Source organism: Amphiura filiformis, chromosome 8 (genome assembly GCF_039555335.1).
Source record: "Amphiura filiformis chromosome 8, Afil_fr2py, whole genome shotgun sequence".
NCBI classification, from domain to species: Eukaryota; Metazoa; Echinodermata; class Ophiuroidea; order Amphilepidida; family Amphiuridae; genus Amphiura; species Amphiura filiformis.
The window spans coordinates 14,762,187-14,790,014 of record NC_092635.1 but is presented as its reverse complement, the minus strand read 5'-3'; the positions used below and the strand labels follow the sequence as shown (position 1 = coordinate 14,790,014).

The following is a 27,828-nucleotide window of genomic DNA, read 5'->3' as shown; positions in this document are numbered from 1 at the left end:
ATTTGATTCCATTTCTTATGATCACCATCAGCTACTCTTGGATTTACATCCACTTAAGGACACATTTTAAAAACAGAAGGAAATCACTTCGTGCCTCAGCTAGAAGCTTCAAACCTACCACTCGGCTTGTGATTTCTACGCCCGAGAGCTCTAGTAACGATGCCTCTCATAGCAACCCAGATAGTTCTGTGGCCTCTCAAGATTTGCACATTCAACAAGCACAATCCAATAACACTTCTACTGCAGATCTGCAAACCAGGAGGAAACTAGCACGTGAACATCGCAAACAGGTTGATATCACAAAGAACCTGTTCTTGGTTGTGTGTTCCTTTTTCCTGTGTTTCTTGCCATATTTCATCTCGGTCCCATTTAAAAACTCCACTGTATATCATGTATTATTCTACACTCGTATAATAACACTTGGCAACTGCACAGTCAATTTCTTCATCTATGCAAGTAAGCATCCTGATTTCAAAGACGTACTGAAGCACATGATCACATGTTCCTATTCTGAAATTCAACAACCCTCTACATTTCTCAAAATGCTCCTTCAGTGGAAGAAATAGATGACTCCACATGGCATTAACATTTTTATAACTTGCATGTAAAATGTTTGAAAGGTGGAAATTGTAGAACACCAAACTTTACATAACTTTTTACAATATGTTAACAAATTTCATAGTCTAGATTTCATAGTAGATGTACCATTATAAACAGTTGATAAGCAAACAGATTTTATTTTCAATACACCAATGTAAGGCTGATAAAGTGATGAAAAGGGTAGAAAGAAGCAAAACAGATAACGAAAGATAAAAAACAGATGTTATTGCTCAAGGTCTGCATGAAAATGAGAATTGCCAGGAAATGTTGAATTGCACCAATAAAATCAAATTGTGTTGAAAAGGACAACATTTCAACCAGTTTTAACACGTCCTACAAACTCGCAGTATTGTGAGTTACACAAAATCACACTCCCAGCACAAGACCCAATGTTGCAAGTTGCTACAAGCATTGTGGATTATACTCCTCACCAATAACATCAGAGCATTCATAGGGCATACGATTTGTATTTATTATAGAATTGGGCCAAGCCACAAGCATGCACAGAAGAAGATTCAAACATGCCTACTGCGCCGAATTGTTGTAATTGGCTGAGGGACAGCTGGGATCACTGAGTTAATACACTAAGAATAAATATGCCAAGAAGAAACACTGTCTGCATTTTATGAACTGAATTATATGTTTTGGTGAGGAGTATAATTAATTTACTATTCATCCATTCACTATCCAAAATCACCATACCTACAAGTCCGTATAATGAGATCTTCCAAAATAATGGTACCCAACTTCTATCAGATTATTTTTAAAGTGTTGAGAAAAACCTTCCAATTTCAATAGAATTTCAGGTAAACTCTCACTCAATGTTTTGGAAACACAAAAATCCCTTTAGGTCTCAGCAAATGTTAACACTTTTCTTTCATGACTTTCTTTGAAAGTGGATATTTTTTCAAATAAGTAACAAAAACTGGTATCTAAGTTAATTGGACAGACAGTACGATTTCATACTGTGACTATCATTGCTGATAAATATATTAGAGGGGGAAAAGGAGCATATTACAGCTGTATTTGTATCTTGCTAAGCAACATCTTGGCAAAGCAGATGAAGACCTATTCAGGTTTTGAAGTGATAAAGCATAAAAAAGGGTTGTTTCCTGTAGGATGTGCACATTTTGTATTAGTAAGTAAAATGAGCACAATTCACATCAACCCTACTTTGCAACTAATTTGATCATAATATTTGTGAGTGAGATTTTAATATGATTTGTGATTTTAAATATATGCCATAATCCTGAGTCAAAATATAAACAACAAAAACAACAACAACAAAACAACAATAATAATAACCATAAATATAATTATAAAATGGAAACAAAATGTATCTTGGTAATGGATGCACCTACAGGAAACTTTTTTTTCTGGCTTTACCAACAAATGAAGAAACTATTTACACAGAAAAAAAGAAGAAAAAAAACACATTTCACACAGAACAAAAAAGTATGTGAAAGATTTTTAATTGGCTTATTATTTTACTTAAAAGGAGTATTTTGTGATCCTAGCATCTTCATCTTTGAGTTAGACATGATTATGTGTATTACAGTGCTCCATACGCCATTGTGTTGTAATTTTGTTCTGTTAACCAGAATATAAATATAAATTTGATATTTTTTGTACATATACATTTTGTAGCCAGAGGTTTTCAGTAGTATAAAAATTTCAACTTTTTTTGAGAAAAGTGTGGGGATGAGGCTGTGGATCACGAAATACCCCTTTAACGCAGAATTTGTACTGATAATTCAAGCATTTGTTTGAGGCATAATGTAAAGAAAAAAGAACAATTATTAGTTCTATGCTACTGACCTTTTCCTGAACCGGTTGTAGTTTGTACATTTAACAATAATATGTTTTGCTGAAAACACCTGCTGTAAAACTGCTTATTCACAGAGCTTTTGATTCTAACAGAATCTTGATTAAAACAAATAAATAGTATATCATTTCTCCCGGACTGTACGTAATTTCTCTTCCTAGATTATAGAGGAGGCAAAGTACAACTGTCAACTGAAAATATGATAGTGTACACATGCATGACAAGGTCTTTTTGAAACGATAACCTGACAAGGTCTCTTTGAAACACGCTTAAAATGATTTGCCCTTTGGGCAGAAGACGATTTTCCCAACAAATGTTACCCCATAAACCACATGTTGGTCATGCATGTGTACATTGATATTTTTTTTGAGAGCCCTTTTCCTCCAGGATTGAAAGCTTACACTAGCTTCCAGAGAAGTATGGCACTCTTTTGCTCAGATTGACGTGCACGCCGTATAATGACCAACAATTGCAGGGCTTTGCATGATGAGCGCTACTCTGTATTGATTTGATCGCTTCTTTGGTATGTAAATTGGCCAATCTGATTACTGGTCTGTCATTATAATCCTTAGATTATTGAATTAACCAATCAGGGCGTTATGTAGGCCCTCAAAATGAAAACAAATGCTGATCTTTTCTGCCAGCAAGTGTGGGCCAATGATTAAACCTCCAATGACACATTCAAACATGTGCAATTTTTCATCTGGTCCAATCACAGAATTAGTGGAGAACTGGGACTTGACTGCCATCTTTATACAGACATGGAGCAAAAATTGGGGGGTATTCGGTTTCTCCCGGAATGCTCTCACGGCATTCGTTGTCATGCAAGCGCGACTTCGAATACTAAGCGTAACTCGACACATTTAGCAAGACGCTAAAGATGAGACAGAGAATTGTTTTCGTATTGTATATGGTGGTATAGGGAGTCCCAATTCTCCTTCTTTAATTCTGTGGGTCCAATGGATCCCAAAAATGTGAAGTTTGCATTTGTACAACCTATATATTTATAAGAATTTATAGGTCATAAAAGATCTTGGTTCAATTTTTCTTGTTGGGGGGGGGGGGGGGGTCAAAAGTCACAGTTTCTATAATTTTGTAAAAAAAATGAGGCAAATTGGTTTGTCTAGATTAGTGGTGTCTGAAAAAAGAAAAGTTTGCACTATCTGCAAATTGTAGTTTGTATGTTACACGGCAACCAAAGAGTTAAAGGGTCAGTAAGGTCCAATATAATTCAATGGTCTTTGCTTGATATATCATCTATTTTCTGAACTTCATATCGCACATAGTGCTAATTATTCTATTCCTGAATCCGTGAACTTGAGGAACAATTTGCCTCCATTTATACAAAAATCAAAGCCACATTAATTTTAAACTCCTGCATAGCAAGCAAATTGACCTTGGACATGTTGAGCCCCATTACTTGGCGACTACATGAGGTTGTGATTCTTGGAAGTAGACAAATTATTTAACATGTTTTTGAGTGAATTTGGGGCACAATTAATTTTTGCCCCCTGTATGATCATATGGGGGGAATTTTGAGGTCTTTTTGAGAGTAATAGGGGTTCAAATACAGCTTTTCAGACAAAACATTTGTATTAAGCATACCCATAATTACAAAAATAAGCCGTTTGCCAGCTTTTATGCAAACTTGATTAACACAAATTGAATAGGCCTATAAAGGATTAGAGTACCTTTTATCTATTTGTTGTTGTTTTTTATTTAAAAACTAGTTCTGTATTTTGTCTGGAATTGGATAGTTTAGTAGGTAAGATGACCTACCTGCCATGCTTGTGATGTTGTAGCCTTGTCTATCACAGCATTCCTTACTGACTGGATATCTGTCACATCCCCCTCTCTGTATAAACCATTCAAATACAAGATCTCAACTTGAAGGAGTTGTAAGAAGGACTTCAATTCACTGTCTATATCCACATCAGATTCAACCTGTAATATAATGAGTCAAATAAATATAATATTAAAGTAAAACTGTCTTTAGTTTTGTAAAGTTGGTATCACTACTCAGTACATTTGTATTCACGCTACACCCTTTGCACAGTCATCTCAAAATATAGGTATGGAACATAAACAAATTATGGCTGGATCATAAATTAAATGCCAATAACTTATCTTCATGTCTTATGGTTTCAGCAAGCTTATGATGCTATTATATTTCACCTTGCCATTATATGTGCCATGATCTGATCCAATTAGACAAAAGTCAGCAAAAATGAAATTAAGATATACAGTTAGGACGCGGGACTACCGATTGTTATTGTTCTGCAAGGCTCACTCAGTCATTTAATAAGGCAATACAAACGATCGAATTTGGTATTCAAATGAACAAAATTTTGAGTTACACCTTTTCAGTGTAAAATTTTTTTCTCGGCCAAATGAAAAGCAATAATTTTCATTTTTTCAGTAAATGTCAGGAAAAACTGTAATGCTTGATACTGTATTTTTTTTTTTTCAAATCTTAGTGTTAAACTTAGTCGTGAAATTCAGTCATTTAGTGTAAGATTTTCGATTTTGATAGTCTTCAACTCTTCTCGCGAGCCTTTTTTTGGATCAATCTTTTAGCTTTTCAAAGTAATATAGTTCGCTAAAGAAGGATTTTTCCCAACTTTCTAACGCACATCACCGTGAGCGATATATCATAGTTTTGTCAGAATTTCCGTTTTGATTCCATAATTTTTGACTACTAGCTAAAATATTTTCAAATCTATGCGTGAAATCTTAGGCTAATACTAGCATTGTGGATCGATATCTCTGGGTGCCCGGCCTGGATACAGTGTTGCCAGAACTTCAATATAGCAAAGAAATTACCTAGTGTTTCAATTGTCATGAAGGTGACTGGGTATAGTGCCTTTTGTTTGTGTTTGTTTGAAATTGCTTAAACCCACCGAAAGTCATAATAAAGCAGCCAAAACAATACAAGGTTAAACATGGAAGTTTATAACAACCTATTATAATGACCTAAAGGAAAAATCATTCATGGCAACAATGAGCCTTGCATTGTAAGTCATGGTTAAAATGTGTTGAGTACCCACCCCACCCCCATAGGCCTACATAATATTACATACCGGTACCTTATAATATATTTATATAGCACGGCTATAGCTATAGCCTACATTTAGAAAGTAGGTCCTATAGCGCTAAATTATGACAAATAGGCCTACACAAACCCGAACGCAAGTCTGAAGGGTGTAATGAAAATGCCAACCTGCGATGGGGGGGGGGGGGTCATTCAAAATTCACCTGGAGATAGGAGGGACAGAAAATTAAAATCCCCTCTAATAACACGCGAATTTTTCTAGGTTTGGACAGTGGATTTTCACAAGGACCTCATCCTAGGTAAATAAACAAACAAACAAACAGACAAAATGCTTTTCATAATCATGGAATCTATAGCCCCTATAAATTGAAATTGCAGGCTATCACGGGAGCAAATTTCCAAAATTCACCTCATTTACCAGAATTGGGGATTTGGGCTACCAAATCGCTGGTCAGGCAATCCTGGTTTTCAATGGAAAAGGGACCTGGTTGACAACAATTGAAATATCGATTATTTCTGCTGGTTGTTCTCGAGATAAAGTAAGTTTGACATTTTCGGAGCATGAAGGGAAAAAGGGTAAAATAAAAACGGAAATTCTGACAAAACTATAATATATAGACCCACACGATGTGAAATATCTTTCTTTAGCAAACTATATTAGTTTGAGACGCTAAAAAATGAATTCCGTAAAAAGCTCACGGGAAAACTAAAGGCCTATAAAAATCAAAAATATCACACTAAAAGACAAAATATGATGCTTGAATTTTAACACCAGGATTTTAAAAAAAATGTATATCCAAGCACTATGTCTTTAACTGACATTACTGAAAAAAAAAAAAAAAATATTGCTTTATATTTGACCGAGAAAATAATTTTCATAGCAAAAAGGTGTATCTCTGAATTGTGCTGATTTTAACATGTATCGATCGACTTTTAGCGCGACTATGCATTTCTAAAGAATTAGTAGTCCCGCGTCCTAACTGTATACAGAATTCTATTACTCTTACGACCCATTATTCAAAATCGCGCACTGTGATTTGTTAAAACATGTCATGTGAGAGCCCATTATTCTGCAATAATGGGTCAAGCGCTGTAACACATTCTATGCACAGCTATACGATTGGTTACCCGTGCAATATTTCCGCGATATGCGCTGTCACTTACGCGTACACGCTCCACCTTGAAGTAAACAACTTAAAATATTTGTGCCAAAAAATGATATTTTCTCTTTAAATTGCACTGTTTTGTGGTAATAGAATAGAAATAAAGGGTGCAGCATTATCCTTTACACGCAAATAATGTGTCCTCGGCAGTAAAAACATAAATAATGGGTTCGGCTGCGCCTCACCCATTATTTATGTTTTTACTGCCTCGGACACATTATTTGGGTGTAAAGGATAATGCTGCACCCTTTATTTCTTAAATATAAGGAGCAAAAATACAATAAAACATATAACATAAGTTGAAGATCATAACTTTTGCAACCAAGTATGCCATGATGTGCGGATTTCAACATCAGTCAGCATAGAAACTGAGCAAGTTGGAAATAGTAACAACTCAATTTTCAAAATTTTCTGACTTTGGTCTGAGAGGATCAGATCAAGTCACATATTAAGAATCTGAAGTGACTTCAAGTCATGTCTATATTTAACTCCTATTTAATGCATGTAAAAGTCCGCTGGATGAATAGTGTGATAATACATTGTGATATCACCTGCATCCGCTACGCCTCTTAAATTGAAATTAATTAGTGTCATAGAAATGGGGGTAACACTCAACTTTTATTTTGAGTGAACATTTTTTAGACTTTTTTGGAAATCAGTCATACAGAATAGGTAAATTAGGGTCCTGAAGTTAATGACACCAAAAAACCCAGAATGGTCACAGGCTGCTAACATTACCATTAAGGTGCTATTTCATGTTATGTGATGTGATTTTTTTGTGTGATTACCACAAATCAATACCTTTTCACAGAAACACTGTGCCTCATCCAAGCGTCCACATTGCACCAAACTCAGGACAACTTGACCAGCTGACCAATTAGACAACTTACTCTGACCAGTCTTTGTTGCTGTATAAAAATAAAACACCAAAAATGAGGGTATAAAATCAAATACAAACTTTATATGTATGTGTAATTTACATCCTGGGTCTCAATTTTGTGGTCTTGCCTTGTCACTACAATAATCCTTGATATACATACATAGACATTGGGAAACAGCTATACATTGAATGTTCGAATTTGCCTTTTAACATTTCATTACATAACTTCATTATGCTTTTCAGATATAATGAAAGAAAAGTTTCTTAATATTGATATTAGGCCATTGCCGCTTCCGCCATTTTGACATATGGAAAGTAAAACCACATTCTAAAGCTACTATAACCTAATGTAGTGTTTGATTGTATTTTAAACTGACTGTCAGGTAGTAGAAACTAGTAGCATACAAGAGTGTTAAATTTTTTTTAATGTTAATTTTGTTTAAATTAAATATCAGATTTTGTTGTACAAGTCCAAAATTTTACTCACGTTTTAGACGTTTCATCTTCCGTGCGGAAGATTTCATCAGTAATTTTTAAAAAAGCTCGCGGAGGGCAAAAACATTTTTTTTCTTCTTTTTTTCTTGGCCTTATTATAGACCTAGTATGATTTTACCAGTTAATACATTTTACAATTGAAAAATTCAATTAAAAAATATCAAATCTATTCAATATTGGTCAAATATTAAACATAATATTCATTGCGTAGTAAAAACATTCTTATGTTAATAAGAAATAGATGCATTACCTTGTTGGTATATAAACCTTGCAATCTTTGCAGCAGTATTAGATTTACAGGGAATTCCTCCATGACTATCCCATGTACATTTTGATGAGGCACTTGCAACAAGTGTGGCCCAGTCATTAAGATTGTCTGTAAAATGAAATAAAAGTACATTTTTGTGGCGCCCTCTACGGAGGGGCCACATATAGGCATGTACTTTGTGAAAGGCTTCTAATTTCAGTCTTGCTAGATTTACTCCTTAATTGTTTTGCTAAAATTATGCCCAGCTCAGAAATAAAACCACAATATGCTAGGATTTTATTTTATTATTGTTTTCTGATATGCACGGGATAAAATGATGTGTGTATATTCTTTGTTTAAAATACAAAATTAATGGACTTATAAAAACACCAAATAACCCGTGACCTTTGTATGGTTTAAACCAGTTTACCGCCTCTTAGAACCCGATAGACGGTGACATTTGACCATTCTAATTATGTATGTTTTGAACATGTTTGCACATGAACTAGTTGTTTACAGTGTGAAGAATTTACAACATGCTCATCTATCAGGGCACAGTTCTTTAACCCCAATACATTTGTGCATTCATTGAATGACCTTTGAAAATGTGAGTACAAAAACTCATACTTTGCTTGCAAATTAAGGTCAAATTTTGCACTATGATTGTTTAATTGAGGTTATTGATAATATAGTGATTGCACACAGTGCACCTAATCCTTAAACCAACACCAATTAATTATAGTTGACCAACACAACTACTGACCAAACATGAAATCACTAATGGTTTATGTGCTTGAATACAGCTCAGTATCTTTGTGGTGACTATCTCTGATAAAAAACAAAACATTAATTAACGAAAATCAATCCTGGTCAGCAGAGAAAGGAATAAATTTGGAAGACATGACTGTGTTGAAGGTCAGAAGTTTATTTGCAGAAATAATATTTATTGTAATATGCCTAACTGCTGGGAAGGGTTCCTAGCAAGGTAAAGTGAAAGAAACCCCAATGGCTATTTTGTCTGTTTAAAATAGAGTTCTATGGCCGACTTAAAGTCATAATTATGACGTAATTTTGTTATTTATTAATTAATTTTAGCAGAATTAATAACATAAAAATGGGCTGTGCCCGTTTCATGAAGAATAACGATCGATCTTACCCTTGATTTAACAGGCCTGTCAATTTCTTGGTATTGTTTGATATGAAAGGAGGGTATGATTGTTTTGTATTAGTTTAAGTATTTCCTAGCCTCTCTTAGCCACATGGTTGGCTACAAAAGACACAGAGTAGCCTATACCTTATAAACTGGCATGAGTGCGCCGACCCCAAGTTTTCAACATTTCAGGATTGTTTCTGGACGGAGGTCGGGTGAAAAACGAAATTACGTTTACATGACTTTGTCGAAATTGTCGTGTGACAAGAATGAGTGTATATAGATGACTAGGGGGAAGCTTACTTATTTGTGTCTTCTAGTTATCCATCATATACCCTAGGCCCTGTTAACGAAATTCAACAATATTCAATATCCAAAGCAATATCCTCACTACAACGGCCCCCAAAACAGAACTCCCACCCACATAATCTCAAATTGACACGAAAGCTTCATTCCATGAAGCATTTCTCTCAGATTTGATCATCTTCTACTCTTCCCTAAAAAATCATTATAATACCAAATCTAATCACCATGGAATTCACCATATCCCGTCCAGCTCACATTGGGCGCCACATTCCTTTTTTAAAGGAATTTTTATTATAATTGATAATGTCAAATGAAATTTAATTTGCCAAATGCAAGGTCATAATAATAAAGTATTTACAACATTCTTGCTTGAAATTTCATGATATACTTTGATCAGCTCATAATCGTAATTATTAGGCTTTTACCACTACGCCGAAAAGTAGACCCACCTTAAGAGTGATATAGTTGATCTGCTTGGTCTATAATTTGTGTGTTAAAGAAAGTAGACAAAGTATAGGATTTCAATTAATAATTTGTAATAGTTCTGGCGAGATGTCATTAGACAATACTCCAAAAAAAATATATCGATATTAATCTGTGATGTTATAAGGCCCGCCGATTACGAGCTGATCAAAGTAGTGAGTACTTGAAAAGTCAAAGATTTATGGGCTGCACTTTGCCAGTACAGTGATGCAGGCCTCTGTGCATATTTCATTTTTGTATTACTATAAACCAATGGTGTTGGCAAAATCGAGAACAAATATTTGAGACCAAATTTGAATTGTACTGGTGGCCAAAAAATAATGCCTTTTTTGCAATTTTACATCGCAAACACTTTCACATAAATGTTTCCAACATGCTTTCAATAATTTTTATCATACAGTTTCATCACCATGAATCTTTTTCAAATGGCAAGTTAAACATTTTGCCTGGGCCCAGTCACAGCTTAATAGGACTGCATCAGCAAATCTAGGCCTTGTCATCAGTGCACCTAAGATAGAATATATGACTGCAAACTGTAAAGCCCAGCCAGCACTTGAAGTCTATGGTAGTACCATCAACCATGTCACAGATTTCAAGTAGTTGGGTTCTAAGATGGGCTCTAGTCCTGGAGACCTAAAAGAGGAAAAACACTAGCATGGGCAGCTTTCTGGATACTGGAACGCCTTTGGAGAAGCCCATCACTGCCAAATCAAATAAGAAATCAAGCTGTTTGAGACAACCTCTGTTACTGTCTTTCTGTGTGGGTGTGAGTCATGGATAATCACCAAGGACATGGAAAACAAGATCAATGCCTTTGCAACATCTTGCTACAGAGTCATGTTAAACATCAAGCGTGTGGATTGGATTCCAAATGAAACCATCTACAATCTGACCAACACCACTCCACTGGTTGCCCGAGTCAAGATTCATCAACTCATATTTCTCGGCCATATACCGGTGTGGTGGCCTAGTGGTTAGAGCGTCCGCCTCACGATCGGGAGGTCGCGGGTTCGAATCCCGGCCGGGTCATACCAAAGGCTTTAAAAATGGTACCTACTGCCTTCTTGCCAGGCGTTTGGTATTGAAAGAATGGAGTAGGGGAAGTTAAACACATAGCTACCAGTGGACTAACCCCCTGCTGTAACGGAGATAGGCGCCGCCCAATGGGCCGAAAGGCTTGGGAAGGATTTAACTTTTAACTTTTTTTATATACTGCATCTTGAAGACGACGAGCCTGTGAAAGAATGTGCACTTTATATCCCACCACATGGGAAGTGGAAACCGGGACAGCCGCGTACACTGTACTTACAGTATGTCCTCTTGGGAGATACTGAAGGGATGCTGCAGCCAAACAAAATTGTTTCCCTTGCCCAAGATCACAACAGTTGGAGAAAGCTTGTAGTCTCTTGCTCCGCAGCCGACTGATGATGATGATGTCTATCATCACAATGGGAAGTCACAATGTACCAATGAGCCATTGATACCATGGGGCACTCCCTCCCCAACCCACTACTCCTTTGGCTATCATACTGCTACAAATTCTATGTTAATAATAAGTATTTGTAATGTGCCATGCTACATTCACTTACCTGGGAAGAGATGTACAGATTTCTGGGCAGACTTCAGGCAATCAGGACTACCAGCAGCAGTTTCACACACAGCATTTACCAATGGGATATCCTATAATATCATTGAATAACAGAAGTTACAAAATTAAGACATGAGAGTGAGTGGTCTGATTGTCAAGACAAGAGTTGGGAACTGCTGGTAAACACTTCTTGAATAATCATGTTGGCAAACCTTCATTGATAATTGACTGAATATAAGAGGGGTAGGTGGCCAAATGAAAGGAAAGAATTTCAAAATGTCAAACTTGTGGGTTTTGCTTATTTTTTGTTTTCTGGGTGATCAGCTTATAAATGTTTGGAATGAACTCTGGCAGTGAACCGGATTAAGCTAACAGAATTGGTCAAGTGACTTCCTTACCGCAGTATTAAAGATATATTAAATTATTTGAATTTCAATTTTGTCAAATCATGATACAAACCTTGCAGGAGGTGAATGTTTCCATTGCTGTTTTGCTGTAAGAAACTGATTTCTGCAAAAATCAAGATTACATTTTTAGAATAAACATCACAAACATTAAATGTATTGTGTGAAAAGTTTAAAAACAATGGCGGTATTGAAATTGATATTCTGCTACTTTCTCATCTTGCATTGTTATATTCTGAATGTTTTTACTTCTTACAATAAATATTTTATTACTTCCGTGGTCCGGGTATGCGCTAGTGATCAGCGATCACATAGAAGTGGCGAAGTCTCTTCCCCTTCTACGCGCCGACGAACAATGGGTCAACCGTCTTGTTGTCAAGACCGTGGATCAACCAATCAGTGCATCACTTCTGTGTTTACGACGCACAGCGCAGACCACAGCAGTAATAAAAAATTAACTGTAAATCTGTGATCCCTTGTTTATCTAATTCCAATATTCAAATATATTTTACATCGCATGACTGTCATTTATGGATATCAAATTTAACTGTTTTAAAGGAGTATTTCATGATCCTAGCATCCTATTTTTATTACATTTTTTAGTTTTTAGTAGATATCAACTAAAAAACCTTATTCCCAAAATGTCAGTTGATTCAGAGTTTGTATTTGCGAGTTATGCATGATGCATGTGTAATACACTGCTCCATAGGCTACTGTTGTAATTTCATTCTGGTACACCAGAACGTAATTCAAATTTGACGATATTTTTGCTCAACAAACTGCAAGAAATTTTTTTGTACATATACATCATGTAGCCAGAGGTTTCCAGTGGTATAAAAATCTCAACTTTTTTCAAAAAAGTGTGGGGGGGGGGAGCCTGTGGATTGGGAAATGCCCTTTGAATTTGTGTGATAATCAAAAGAATACAATCCCTTACTGGAGGACAAATCCTTACTTATTATCCTGCTTGAAAACAAATTAATCTACCTTTAAACTTGGAATAGATTTTTCATACTATCATACCTATTATTTATATTATTATTATTATTATTATACCCTTATGCAGTTATGTATAAAATCAATGCCATCATTGCCATGTCCCAAGTGCGGCTACCAGACCGCTAGCCATGTTTTGTTCTGTCTTTTTATGGGACCTTGATGGTTGTCTTACAATGCGTGCGTGGGGTGGGTCCAGCTGCAGGTTAGTTGAGAAAGAACTTTCCTGGGGTGGTGTGAGGAAGTATAGTGGAGTGGGGTGGGTGTAGGGTATGATGTCTTAATTTTCTCAAACCTTGTTTCTATTGTAGCTTATTGTCATATTATATTTAATTGTAATTTTACCATTTCTTTTGTATTAAGGGAAGGGGTATGAACGCTTGGACAGTATTTATTGTGGGACATTAGAGCACATCAGACATATCGAATTGCATTCTGAATCTGAAGAATGTCCTTCTGATATCAAATAATTTTGATTTTTGAAATTAGCAATGTAATACACATTTTATGGCAAATCATTAAAATTGACATTTTGATATTTAACAGTACTCGAAGTAAACTTTATAAATCTGATGATTTATACTTAAAGTGTATGTAGGTGGGATGAAAAGCCGATGATCAATTGAAAATTTTGACCTTTCGTATTGAAGATATGGATTTTTTTTCCCAAAACACCCAAAAAATAGGTCTTTTTGGGAAAAAATCCATATCTTCAATATAAAAGGTCAAAATTTTCAATTGATTGTCGGCTTTTCCTCCCAGCTACATACACTTTAAGAATATATCATTAGATTTATAAAATATATTTCGAGGACTGTTATATATCAAAAATTTGAAAAATATCAAATTTTAATAATTTGTCATAAAATTTGTATTATATCATGAATTTAAAAAATGAAAATTATTTGATATCAGAAAGACATGCTTCGTATTCAGAATGCAATTCGATACGTCTGAGGTGCTCTCATGTCCCACAAAAAATACTGTCGAAACGCCATAAACGCTCATTCTAGATCCCTTAATGAATGTTTTATGAATGCACCGCTGTTTTACATGCGTGTGCCGCTGTTATGAAAGCGTATGTTCAAATAAATAAATAAAATAAATAAATAAAATAAATAAATATAACATACCTGTGCTTGGTTGGGTGACAATTGCAGTGTTAACTCTGCTGATAGATTCCACAACTCTCCTCTATGGGAATGTCTGGTATTATGTAAAGGAATGATTACAAGATAATTAGTATTCATAATAAGTGAAATAACAAGCCTTTGTGGCAGTTACAAGGATTACAAGATTCATGTAAAGGAAAATAACAAGCCTTTGTGGCAGTTACAAGGATTACAAGATTCATGTAAAGGAAAATAACAAGCCTTTGTGGCAGTTACAAGGATTACAAGATTCATGTAAAGGAAAATAACAAGCCTTTGTGGCAGTTACAAGGATTACAAGATTCATGTAAAGGAAAATAACAAGCCTTTGTGGCAGTTACAAGGATTACAAGATTCATGTAAAGGAAAATAACAAGCCTTTGTGGCAGTTACAAGGATTACAAGATTCATGTAAAGTAAAATAACAAGCCTTTGTGGCAGTTACAAGGATTACAAGATTCATGTAAAGGAAAATAACAAGCCTTTGTGGCAGTTACAAGGATTACAAGATTCATGTAAAGTAAAATAACAAGCCTTTGTGGCAGTTACAAGGATTACAAGATTCATGTAAAGTAAAATAACAAGCCTTTGTGGCAGTTACAAGGATTACAAGATTCATGTAAAGTAAAATAACAAGCCTTTGTGGCAGTTACAAGGATTACAAGATTCATGTAAAGGAAAATAACAAGCCTTTGTGGCAGTTACAAGGATTACAAGATTCATGTAAAGGAAAATAACAAGCCTTTGTGGCAGTTACAAGGATTACAAGATTCATGTAAAGGAAAATAACAAGCCTTTGTGGCAGTTACAAGGATTACAAGATTCATGTAAAGGAAAATAACAAGCCTTTGTGGCAGTTACAAGGATTACAAGATTCATGTAAAGGAAAATAACAAGCCTTTGTGGCAGTTACAAGGATTACAAGATTCATGTAAAGGAAAATAACAAGCCTTTGTGGCAGTTACAAGGATTACAAGATTCATGTAAAGGAAAATAACAAGCCTATATGGCAGTTACAAGGATTACAAGATTCATGTAAAGGAAAATAACAAGCCTTTGTGGCAGTTACAAGGATTACAAGATTCATGTAAAGGAAAATAACAAGCCTTTGTGGCAGTTACAAGGATTACAAGATTCATGTAAAGTAAAATAACAAGCCTATATGGCAGTTACAAGGATTACAAGATGAGCAGTATCATGTAAAGGAAAATAACAAGCCTTTGTGGCAGTTACAAGGATTACAAGATTCATGTAAAGTAAAATAACAAGCCTTTGTGGCAGTTACAAGGATTACAAGATTCATGTAAAGGAAAATAACAAGCCTTTGTGGCAGTTACAAGGATTACAAGATTCATGTAAAGTAAAATAACAAGCCTTTGTGGCAGTTACAAGGATTACAAGATTCATGTAAAGTAAAATAACAAGCCTTTGTGGCAGTTACAAGGATTACAAGATTCATGTAAAGTAAAATAACAAGCCTTTGTGGCAGTTACAAGGATTACAAGATTCATGTAAAGGAAAATAACAAGCCTTTGTGGCAGTTACAAGGATTACAAGATTCATGTAAAGGAAAATAACAAGCCTTTGTGGCAGTTACAAGGATTACAAGATTCATGTAAAGGAAAATAACAAGCCTTTGTGGCAGTTACAAGGATTACAAGATTCATGTAAAGGAAAATAACAAGCCTTTGTGGCAGTTACAAGGATTACAAGATTCATGTAAAGGAAAATAACAAGCCTTTGTGGCAGTTACAAGGATTACAAGATTCATGTAAAGGAAAATAACAAGCCTTTGTGGCAGTTACAAGGATTACAAGATTCATGTAAAGGAAAATAACAAGCCTATATGGCAGTTACAAGGATTACAAGATTCATGTAAAGGAAAATAACAAGCCTTTGTGGCAGTTACAAGGATTACAAGATTCATGTAAAGGAAAATAACAAGCCTTTGTGGCAGTTACAAGGATTACAAGATTCATGTAAAGTAAAATAACAAGCCTATATGGCAGTTACAAGGATTACAAGATTCATGTAAAGGAAAATAACAAGCCTTTGTGGCAGTTACAAGGATTACAAGATTCATGTAAAGGAAAATAACAAGCCTTTGTGGCAGTTACAAGGATTACAAGATTCATGTAAAGTAAAATAACAAGCCTTTGTGGCAGTTACAAGGATTACAAGATTCATGTAAAGGAAAATAACAAGCCTTTGTGGCAGTTACAAGGATTACAAGATTCATGTAAAGTAAAATAACAAGCCTATATGGCAGTTACAAGGATTACAAGATGAGCAGTATCATGTAAAGGAAAATAACAAGCCTATATGGCAGTTACAAGGATTACAAGATTCATGTAAAGGAAAATAACAAGCCTTTGTGGCAGTTACAAGGATTACAAGATTCATGTAAAGGAAAATAACAAGCCTTTGTGGCAGTTACAAGGATTACAAGATTCATGTAAAGGAAAATAACAAGCCTTTGTGGCAGTTACAAGGATTACAAGATTCATGTAAAGTAAAATAACAAGCCTATATGGCAGTTACAAGGATTACAAGATTCATGTAAAGGAAAATAACAAGCCTTTGTGGCAGTTACAAGGATTACAAGATTCATGTAAAGGAAAATAACAAGCCTTTGTGGCAGTTACAAGGATTACAAGATTCATGTAAAGGAAAATAACAAGCCTTTGTGGCAGTTACAAGGATTACAAGATTCATGTAAAGGAAAATAACAAGCCTTTGTGGCAGTTACAAGGATTACAAGATTCATGTAAAGTAAAATAACAAGCCTTTGTGGCAGTTACAAGGATTACAAGATTCATGTAAAGGAAAATAACAAGCCTATATGGCAGTTACAAAGATTACAATGTTTCCATTGCTGTTTTGCTGTAAGAAACTGATTTCTGCAAAAAATCAAGATTACATTTTTAGAATAAACATCACAAACATTAAATGTATTGTGTGAAAAGTTTAAAAACAATGGCGGTATTGAAATTGATATTCTGCTACTTTCTCATCTTGCATTGTTATATTCTGAATGTTTTTACTTCTTACAATAAATATTTTATTACTTCCGTGGTCCGGGTATGCGCTAGTGATCAGCGATCACATAGAAGTGGCGAAGTCTCTTCCCTTCTACGCGCCGACGAACAATGGGTCAACCGTCTTGTTGTCAAGACCGTGGATCAACCAATCAGTGCATCACTTCTGTGTTTACGACGCACAGCGCAGACCACAGCAGTAATAAAAAATTAACTGTAAATCTGTGATCCCTTGTTTATCTAATTCCAATATTCACTCAAAATTGTATAAAGCTGTTTTGTTTCTGTCCATTTGAAATAACCCAACTTTAAACACGCAGATTAAATAATTTTTTATTCCATATTTGTGTAATCATGGGCAAGTCCAAATATTCTTTTTCACATGTTATTTTGTTAATAGATATTGAAAAAATATGAAAAAGTGTGGTCATCTAAATTGTACACAGATGTGTAGTTTAATTTCAAAACACCTCGCACACATATTGAAAAAGTTGTGGTCATCTAAATTGTACACAGATGTGTAGTTTAATTTCAAAACACCTCGCACACCTGTCGATTTTCTATGCTGGATTTATTGCTTGGAAACATTATTCAATTGAATCAAGAAATTCAACTAATTTTCTTCGAATCATTGCAGCTTAAGATAAATATATTTTACATCGCATGACTGTCATTTATGGATATCAAATTTAACTGTTTTAAAGGAGTATTTCATGATCCTAGCATCCTATTTTTATTACATTTTTAGTTTTTAGTAGATATCAACTAAAAAACCTTATTCCCAAAATGTCAGTTGATTCAGAGTTTGTATTTGCGAGTTATGCATGATGCATGTGTAATACACTGCTCCATAGGCTACTGTTGTAATTTCATTCTGGTACACCAGAACGTAATTCAAATTTGACGATATTTTTGCTCAACAAACTGCAAGAAATTTTTTTGTACATATACATCATGTAGCCAGAGGTTTCCAGTGGTATAAAAATCTCAACTTTTTTCAAAAAAGTGTGGGGGGGGGGGGAGCCTGTGGATTGGGAAATGCCCTTTGAATTTGTGTGATAATCAAAAGAATACAATCCCTTACTGGAGGACAAATCCTTACTTATTATCCTGCTTGAAAACAAATTAATCTACCTTTAAACTTGGAATAGATTTTTCATACTATCATACCTATTATTTATATTATTATTATTATTATTATACCCTTATGCAGTTATGTATAAAATCAATGCCATCATTGCCATGTCCCAAGTGCGGCTACCAGACCGCTAGCCATGTTTGTTCTGTCTTTTTATGGGACCTTGATGGTTGTCTTACAATGCGTGCGTGGGGTGGGTCCAGCTGCAGGTTAGTTGAGAAAGAACTTTCCTGGGGTGGTGTGAGGAAGTATAGTGGAGTGGGGTGGGTGTAGGGTATGATGTCTTAATTTTCTCAAACCTTGTTTCTATTGTAGCTTATTGTCATATTATATTTAATTGTAATTTTACCATTTCTTTTGTATTAAGGGAAGGGGTATGAACGCTTGGACAGTATTTATTGTGGGACATTAGAGCACATCAGACATATCGAATTGCATTCTGAATCGAAGAATGTCCTTCTGATATCAAATAATTTTGATTTTTGAAATTAGCAATGTAATACACATTTTATGGCAAATCATTAAAATTGACATTTTTGATATTTAACAGTACTCGAAGTAAACTTTATAAATCTGATGATTTCTACCTAAAGTGTATGTAGGTGGGATGAAAAGCCGATGATCAATTGAAAATTTTGACCTTTCGTATTGAAGATATGGATTTTTTTCCCAAAACACCCAAAAAAAATAGGTCTTTTTGGGAAAAAAATCCATATCTTCAATATAAAAGGTCAAAATTTTCAATTGATTGTCGGCTTTTCCTCCCAGCTACATACACTTTAAGAATATATCATTAGATTTATAAAATATATTTCGAGGACTGTTATATATAAAAAATTTGAAAAATATCAAATTTTAATAATTTGTCATAAAATTGTATTATATCATGAATTTAAAAAATGAAAATTATTTGATATCAGAAAGACATGCTTCAGTATTCAGAATGCAATTCGATACGTCTGAGGTGCTCTCATGTCCCACAAAAAATACTGTCGTAAAGCATCATAAACGCTCATTCTAGATCCCTTAATGAATGTTTTATGAATGCACCGCTGTTTTACATGCGTGTGCCGCTGTTATGAAAGCGTATGTTCAAATAAATAAATAAAATAAATAAATAAAATAAATAAATATAACATACCTGTGCTTGGTTGGGTGACAATTGCAGTGTTAACTCTGCTGATAGATTCCACAACTCTCCTCTATGGGAATGTCTGGTATTATGTAAAGGAATGATTACAAGATAATTAGTATTCATAATAAGTGAAATAACAAGCCTTTGTGGCAGTTACAAGGATTACAAGATTCATGTAAAGGAAAATAACAAGCCTTTGTGGCAGTTACAAGGATTACAAGATTCATGTAAAGGAAAATAACAAGCCTTTGTGGCAGTTACAAGGATTACAAGATTCATGTAAAGGAAAATAACAAGCCTTTGTGGCAGTTACAAGGATTACAAGATTCATGTAAAGGAAAATAACAAGCCTTTGTGGCAGTTACAAGGATTACAAGATTCATGTAAAGTAAAATAACAAGCCTTTGTGGCAGTTACAAGGATTACAAGATTCATGTAAAGGAAAATAACAAGCCTTTGTGGCAGTTACAAGGATTACAAGATTCATGTAAAGTAAAATAACAAGCCTTTGTGGCAGTTACAAGGATTACAAGATTCATGTAAAGTAAAATAACAAGCCTTTGTGGCAGTTACAAGGATTACAAGATTCATGTAAAGTAAAATAACAAGCCTTTGTGGCAGTTACAAGGATTACAAGATTCATGTAAAGGAAAATAACAAGCCTTTGTGGCAGTTACAAGGATTACAAGATTCATGTAAAGGAAAATAACAAGCCTTTGTGGCAGTTACAAGGATTACAAGATTCATGTAAAGGAAAATAACAAGCCTTTGTGGCAGTTACAAGGATTACAAGATTCATGTAAAGGAAAATAACAAGCCTTTGTGGCAGTTACAAGGATTACAAGATTCATGTAAAGGAAAATAACAAGCCTTTGTGGCAGTTACAAGGATTACAAGATTCATGTAAAGGAAAATAACAAGCCTTTGTGGCAGTTACAAGGATTACAAGATTCATGTAAAGGAAAATAACAAGCCTATATGGCAGTTACAAGGATTACAAGATTCATGTAAAGGAAAATAACAAGCCTTTGTGGCAGTTACAAGGATTACAAGATTCATGTAAAGGAAAATAACAAGCCTTTGTGGCAGTTACAAGGATTACAAGATTCATGTAAAGGAAAATAACAAGCCTTTGTGGCAGTTACAAGGATTACAAGATTCATGTAAAGGAAAATAACAAGCCTTTGTGGCAGTTACAAGGATTACAAGATTCATGTAAAGGAAAATAACAAGCCTTTGTGGCAGTTACAAGGATTACAAGATTCATGTAAAGGAAAATAACAAGCCTTTGTGGCAGTTACAAGGATTACAAGATTCATGTAAAGGAAAATAACAAGCCTATATGGCAGTTACAAGGATTACAAGATTCATGTAAAGGAAAATAACAAGCCTTTGTGGCAGTTACAAGGATTACAAGATTCATGTAAAGGAAAATAACAAGCCTTTGTGGCAGTTACAAGGATTACAAGATTCATGTAAAGGAAAATAACAAGCCTTTGTGGCAGTTACAAGGATTACAAGATTCATGTAAAGTAAAATAACAAGCCTATATGGCAGTTACAAGGATTACAAGATTCATGTAAAGGAAAATAACAAGCCTTTGTGGCAGTTACAAGGATTACAAGATTCATGTAAAGGAAAATAACAAGCCTTTGTGGCAGTTACAAGGATTACAAGATTCATGTAAAGTAAAATAACAAGCCTTTGTGGCAGTTACAAGGATTACAAGATTCATGTAAAGGAAAATAACAAGCCTTTGTGGCAGTTACAAGGATTACAAGATTCATGTAAAGTAAAATAACAAGCCTATATGGCAGTTACAAGGATTACAAGATGAGCAGTATCATGTAAAGGAAAATAACAAGCCTATATGGCAGTTACAAGGATTACAAGATTGATGTAAAGGAAAATAACAAGCCTTTGTGGCAGTTACAAGGATTACAAGATTCATGTAAAGGAAAATAACAAGCCTTTGTGGCAGTTACAAGGATTACAAGATTCATGTAAAGGAAAATAACAAGCCTTTGTGGCAGTTACAAGGATTACAAGATTCATGTAAAGTAAAATAACAAGCCTATATGGCAGTTACAAGGATTACAAGATTCATGTAAAGGAAAATAACAAGCCTTTGTGGCAGTTACAAGGATTACAAGATTCATGTAAAGGAAAATAACAAGCCTTTGTGGCAGTTACAAGGATTACAAGATTCATGTAAAGGAAAATAACAAGCCTTTGTGGCAGTTACAAGGATTACAAGATTCATGTAAAGGAAAATAACAAGCCTTTGTGGCAGTTACAAGGATTACAAGATTCATGTAAAGTAAAATAACAAGCCTTTGTGGCAGTTACAAGGATTACAAGATTCATGTAAAGGAAAATAACAAGCCTATATGGCAGTTACAAGGATTACAAGATTCATGTAAAGTAAAATAACAAGCCTTTGTGGCAGTTACAAGGATTACAAGATGAGTAGTATCATGTAAAGGAAAATAACAAGCCTCTATGGCAGTTACAAGGATTACAAGATTCATGTAAAGGAAAATAACAAGCCTATATGGCAGTTGTGATTAGATTAAAATTTCCTCTTATTTGACCCTAATGCTGAAAGTAAAATTGTTCCCACGATTCGTTGGCAGTGGCCATCTTTTCCTCCCTCGGTTCATTATCTTCAATTATGTTTTTTTTTCATTCCACTTTGGCCAGCATGCTCATACGATACAGGCTTTTTATCCTGCTGGAGTATTTTGCTTGAGCCTAGTCCAATCAGGAACCAAGTGTGTCGCCACACAAAGCCACCATTTACAATGAAAAAAAATATTTGAAACTGCATTAATTAAACTGTTTAACAACTTTATATGAAGGAAAACAAAAACCTTTAATTTATTCATCCATTTTTCTTTCCTGTGATCTATTTCATATGCACAAACTAAATCAAAATTGAAATCACTTACTTTATCACAAGTGCTCAAACATACCTTTTCAGTAACTTGGCAACCTGTCTACAAGCTAAGTCATTATGCCCCTGCAAGAAGCAAAAAAAAAAGAAAAAAAAAGTTCATTGATAATTTAATTGGTGTTAAGTGTTTGCAGGTGCCAGTGATAATCACAATACATTTTCTGTGAGAATCATTATTCAAAATCATCATTAAATCATATTTTCTTATGTTTTTCATTCCGAACAAGCTGAGGTTGAAACGATGCACAAATTGTTTATTTGATTGATGGGTTATTTCTTTTATCTTAGTCATAATCTGTATGGGTACTGGAAGCTGAGGACTAGAATATGCATCAAAACAGACATACAATTAAGCAAGTCAATAACAATTCAACTGTTATGACTTTGGTCCTACAGCCATCTATATACTTGCTAAAACATATCTTACCTGTAATGCATATATCATTGCTGATAAGAATCCCAAATCTACAGCAATAGTTTCTCCTTCCTCTTTGTCCTGCCATTTCTGTAGCTCAGTGATAGCTGCTGTAGCTAATGTCACATCACCCAATACTAAGCCTAGAGAACACAGAGCAAATAAGCCATCCACACTTGGGCTCGATAGCTGACAACTGTAACAAGTTCAAAAAGTTAAGATGTTATCAGTAATAGCTGCAGTAGCTAATGTCACATCACCCAATACTAAGCCTAGAGAACACAGAGCAAATAGACCATCCACACTTGGGCTTGATAGCTGACAACTGTAACAAGTTCAAAAAGTTAAGATGTTATCAGTAATAGCTGCATTCGCTAATGTCACATCACCCAATACTAAGCCTAGAGAACACAGAGCAAATAAGCCATCCACACTTGGGCTCGATAGCTGACAACTGTAACAAGTTCAGAAAGTTAAGATGTTATCAGTAATAGCTGCATTCGCTAATGTCACATCACCCAATACTAAGCCTAGAGAACACAGAGCAAATAAGCCATCCACACTTGGGCTTGATAGCTGACAACTGTAACAAGGTCAGAAAGTTAAGATGTTATCTACTTTAAAAACTGGAAATAATAAAATGTATAATGTAGTTGGGAAGAGGAAGAATAGGAAAAAGACTAAGAAGAAGACGATGAAGAAGATAAAAAATATGAGAACAACGATAAAGCTGAGGAGCAGGAGAAGAAAAAAAAGATGGATATGAAGACTAAGATGATGGAGAAGATGAAAACAAAAACAAAGATGACAAAGATGATGAAGAAGACAAAGAAGACGACAATGACAACCATGTTCACAATAATGACCAAAACTGTGACAACCATGGCTAGCATGTGAAATAGAGGGTATTCAATACTACGTCACTCATGACAGAGTCATCCTCATTTAAATAAAATTCTGTCCTCCATAAGGTAACACGGGGTAATTCGAATGATAATGCAATAAAACAGGTGATATATATGAATGCTTGTGGAATCGATCTAGAGACCTGTCCCTCTGTCATCTTAAGCTATCTTAGAACTGTCTTCCAACATGGTTGACATTTCAATTGTTATACCATTCCAGTTGGTTTATTGCATACACTCTATAAGTTAAAGAATTATTTTTAGCAAAACAATATTCTTAAGGACAGGTAACACAAATAAATGAGTCAAATTTAGACAAATTATACCAACCTTTTAAAGAGCAACGTCTTTGCTTGTTCAGTATTACCATTCTTGTATGCCACCATGCCCATTGCAGACAAGATCTGAGATTTATCAGCCTCATTAGATGCTAACTGCAAGGCTTGTTCATAGGCTAGATAAGTAAATGATAAGAAAATCAAAGGTGATGATCCAATAAATCTATCGTAATTATAGACAGCCCACAGCGTCATCATCCCTATATCTTTGTGTCAAAAATTGGTGTGATAGTACGGCAAATCCACTCGTTTTCAACAGCTACGCATGGCGATTTTGTTTGAGATAGGCCGAGCGACTCAGGCTAAACATATTATTTAAACGATATGAGATACCGCAGAGTTTCCATTCTACACGTTTTTGCGATCTGCGCATGCTCAGTACCCCATATGATGTTGCCATTACAAGAAAATTCTATTTGTTGTCAGGTAAAACGCAGGTTTTGTTTTCAATACACTAACTGGAAATTCAATATACTCAGTGGCGATTGCTGTTTTCTTTAAACATATATATTTTACTGCATTTTAACTTTTTTGTTTTTAAATCGTACGTTAAAAATGTGATATATTCAACTGTCTGAGAATTATAATCATATGAAAGGAACACGCGAAATACCAATCGCCCGTCGCTCACCAACGGAGTATTAAGGGAAAAAGTATTTATAATACAGGGTGTCGACACTGTGCAGCAACAATACTGCCATTGCATCATAATGGTATGTTAAGCAAAATGACCTACTTGTCACAAAATGAACACATTGAAATCTAATAAAAGTGTTTGAATTGTTTTTGGCTATATTCAATGAACCAAGATTATTATTATTTTCTTTCTAGGAAATGCAGCCTTTGTCTGATTTTCTCATATGCCAGCGAAAATTACCTTTTACCTTAGCCACCAGAAGAATTACAGATAATTGCCAGCTTTGCAATAATTCTAAGCAGGCTTTGCAATAATTCTAAGCACTGCTATTTCAATACATTGCAGCTCTTAAAATATTCATAGTTGATGAAAAAAATATAAATATCCATTCAGACCAGGAGAAAATAAAGATGATGTAATATTAAGGCCATCAAATTAATGTATTCCTCTATTACACAAAATTAATGTTTGTAAAAACTTTTTCAAATATGACTTGGCTTTAGAAAGGGACAATTCCATCACAAATGGCAAAATGGGCCATAATTTGTGTACACTTTGTCTTCATCTGAGTTCCGATTCAGGAGTAAAACAAAATGCGATCGAGATGGTTTTAAAATGGATCATTTTGATTCCATCACAAATGGCAAAATGGGTCGCAAGTTGTGTACACTTTGTCTTCATCTGAGTCCGATTCAGAAGTAAAACAAAATGCTATCGAGATGGCTTTCGAAATGGATAATTTTGGTTCAATCACAAATGGCAAAATGGGCCATAATTTGTGTACACTTTGTCATCATCGAGTTCTCAGATTCTGAAGTAAATAAAAAATGCAAGTGGCTTGGCTTTAAGAATGGACAATTTTGGTTCTATCACAAATGGCAAAAGGGGCCATTATTTGTGTACACTTTGCAATCATCTGAGTTCTCAGATTCATAAGTAAAACAAAATGAAACTGGCTTAGCTTTAAAAATAGATAATTGTGGTCCATCACTATTGGTAAAATAGTTTATACATTTCGTAATTTGTGTACACCTTGTCATCATCTGAGTTCTCAGATTCAGAAGTAAAACAAAATGTAACTGGCTTAGCTTTAGAAACAGATAACTGTGGTCCATCACAAATGGCAAAATAGTTAATACATCTTGCAATTTGTGTACAGCTTGTCATCATCTGAGTTCTCAGATTCAAAAGTTGAACAAAATAAAACTACCAAGTTTGCGCATAGTTAACTCACCTTGATAACTTGCTGAGAAGTCCTCCATCTTGTATAAAGCTACAGCAAGGCCTAGGATATCACTGTACTCAATCAATGGGCTGATTGATTGGTACTTCTTGACTGCTTCTTCATGGCGATCACACATACTATAATAGTTAACTCACCTTGATAACTTGCTGAGAAGTCCTCCATCTTGTATAAAGCTACAGCAAGGCCTAGGATATCACTGTACTCAATTAATGGGCTGATTGATTGGTACTTCTTGACTGCTTCTTCATGGCGATCACACATACTGTAATACAAAGTGTGAAGACAAACAGATAGTTAATCTAAGGGTATGTTTGTATATTCTATTCTTAGTCAGTGGGAGTGGTCTAGTTCGTAGACACATTTCTGATTGGACAATCGCATGATTTCGGGTGCCGTCTATCAGGCCGTAGATGACCCCACGTCATCATGCGTCTTGATAATGCGTAACTGCGCGTGTAGAGGTGTGGCGTATGTATCGCGCTGGATGCGTGAGACTAGTGCGGAATACGCGAACGCGCTTAGCAGTACGCATAACAGAATATGTGAAGTTGTAAACAAGTTTCGTTCATTTTATAATGAGGGAGTTTTATGACGGTAACTTAGTTTTTGCTTTAAAAAATTGTTTACAGTTATTAAAATAATATTTAACTGACTAAGAATGAGAATAAGCGATAGGAATTTTTATTTTGCCTATCCTCTACCTATGATAGCGACAGGCAGGTCCAATATTTTTATCGTAGTGGATACCGGCTGCGCCGGCATCCACTACTCAAAATATTGGACCTGCCTGTAAATCATCACACGGATAGAGGATAGGCAAAATAAAAATTCCTATCGCTTATTCTCTAAGTAGAAATCATTCAGATTTAGGTAAAAAGAGAAGATGGTACTCTGCTGATTACATTGGAGCTAGAACTATGGTATCAGCAGAAATCTTGGAGCAGACAAAATAAGTTGGCTTATAATTGGCAACAAAAAGAGACTCATAACATTAATATAGCATAACTGGATGGAGCACTTATGTGAATTTAATGCGAGCGTAAGTTGAGACTTCATGAAATAAACAGACTACTTATTTTTGCCAATTATAAGCCAACTAAAGTATGGCAAATATGGAATCTCTATTAATTTCTTTACTTTACTTTAATGAACTGTAACCTGGTCAAGTACACACATTTCCAATAACAACATTTTACTCATAGTTAGACTATCTTTTGAATAAAGTGCTCAATCCCAAAAGGGAGAGCGTATAAAAATTCAAAGAACAGACCTTCCAGAATAGGTAGTCGTTACTCTGAGTTTCATTTCCAATATTTTGTTTCATAATAGCCAAGACTCAACATTGTGGATTGATAAGAATGGTTGAGTATAGCCGCAGTCTGTGGCCCTCACGGACTTAGCGAGCGCGTAGCGCGAGGAATCGAGCGCGTAGCGCGAGACGTTCAATCGAGCGCGTCAGCGACTATCTCTGGATAGTATACTAATAGCAACAGAGCCCGAAAGTAGTGCTAGGTTGAGTACAGCACCTGCACCAGCATATTTGCACCCCTTCCCTCCTAAACATTGAACAAAGCTATTTTTAAAGTATACAACTTATTTCATAACATGTTTTCCTCAATACACCCACCATAGTGTTCTTGCATGATTAGCATAAGCCAAGTTCTTCTCATCTTTCCCTCC

At 35.0% G+C, this 27,828-nt stretch overlaps 1 protein-coding gene and 1 non-coding gene across 2 annotated transcripts in view; one reads left to right on the top strand and one right to left on the bottom strand.

Annotated features, from left to right (window-relative positions):
* LOC140159430 (tetratricopeptide repeat protein 37-like) overlaps positions 1-24,125 on the bottom strand; it is a 34,281-nt gene extending 10,156 nt beyond the window's left edge. Inside the window, exons 1-11 of the mRNA XM_072182905.1 lie at positions 24,115-24,125; positions 23,035-23,218; positions 22,627-22,673; positions 19,658-19,730; positions 17,203-17,240; positions 14,323-14,395; positions 12,249-12,299; positions 11,791-11,881; positions 8,266-8,391; positions 7,442-7,548; positions 4,205-4,369 (exon numbers count right to left, since the gene is read on the bottom strand). Of these exons, the coding sequence (XP_072039006.1) occupies positions 4,205-4,369; positions 7,442-7,548; positions 8,266-8,391; positions 11,791-11,881; positions 12,249-12,299; positions 14,323-14,395; positions 17,203-17,240; positions 19,658-19,730; positions 22,627-22,673; positions 23,035-23,218; positions 24,115-24,125 (966 nt within the window). The remainder of the gene's footprint in view (positions 1-4,204; positions 4,370-7,441; positions 7,549-8,265; positions 8,392-11,790; positions 11,882-12,248; positions 12,300-14,322; positions 14,396-17,202; positions 17,241-19,657; positions 19,731-22,626; positions 22,674-23,034; positions 23,219-24,114) is intronic.
* On the top strand, positions 11,158-11,235 carry Trnav-cac (transfer RNA valine (anticodon CAC)). Its single transcript has one exon. It is a non-coding gene; the product is annotated as a tRNA-Val (tRNA).
* Positions 24,126-27,828: the final 3,703 nt, after the last annotated feature.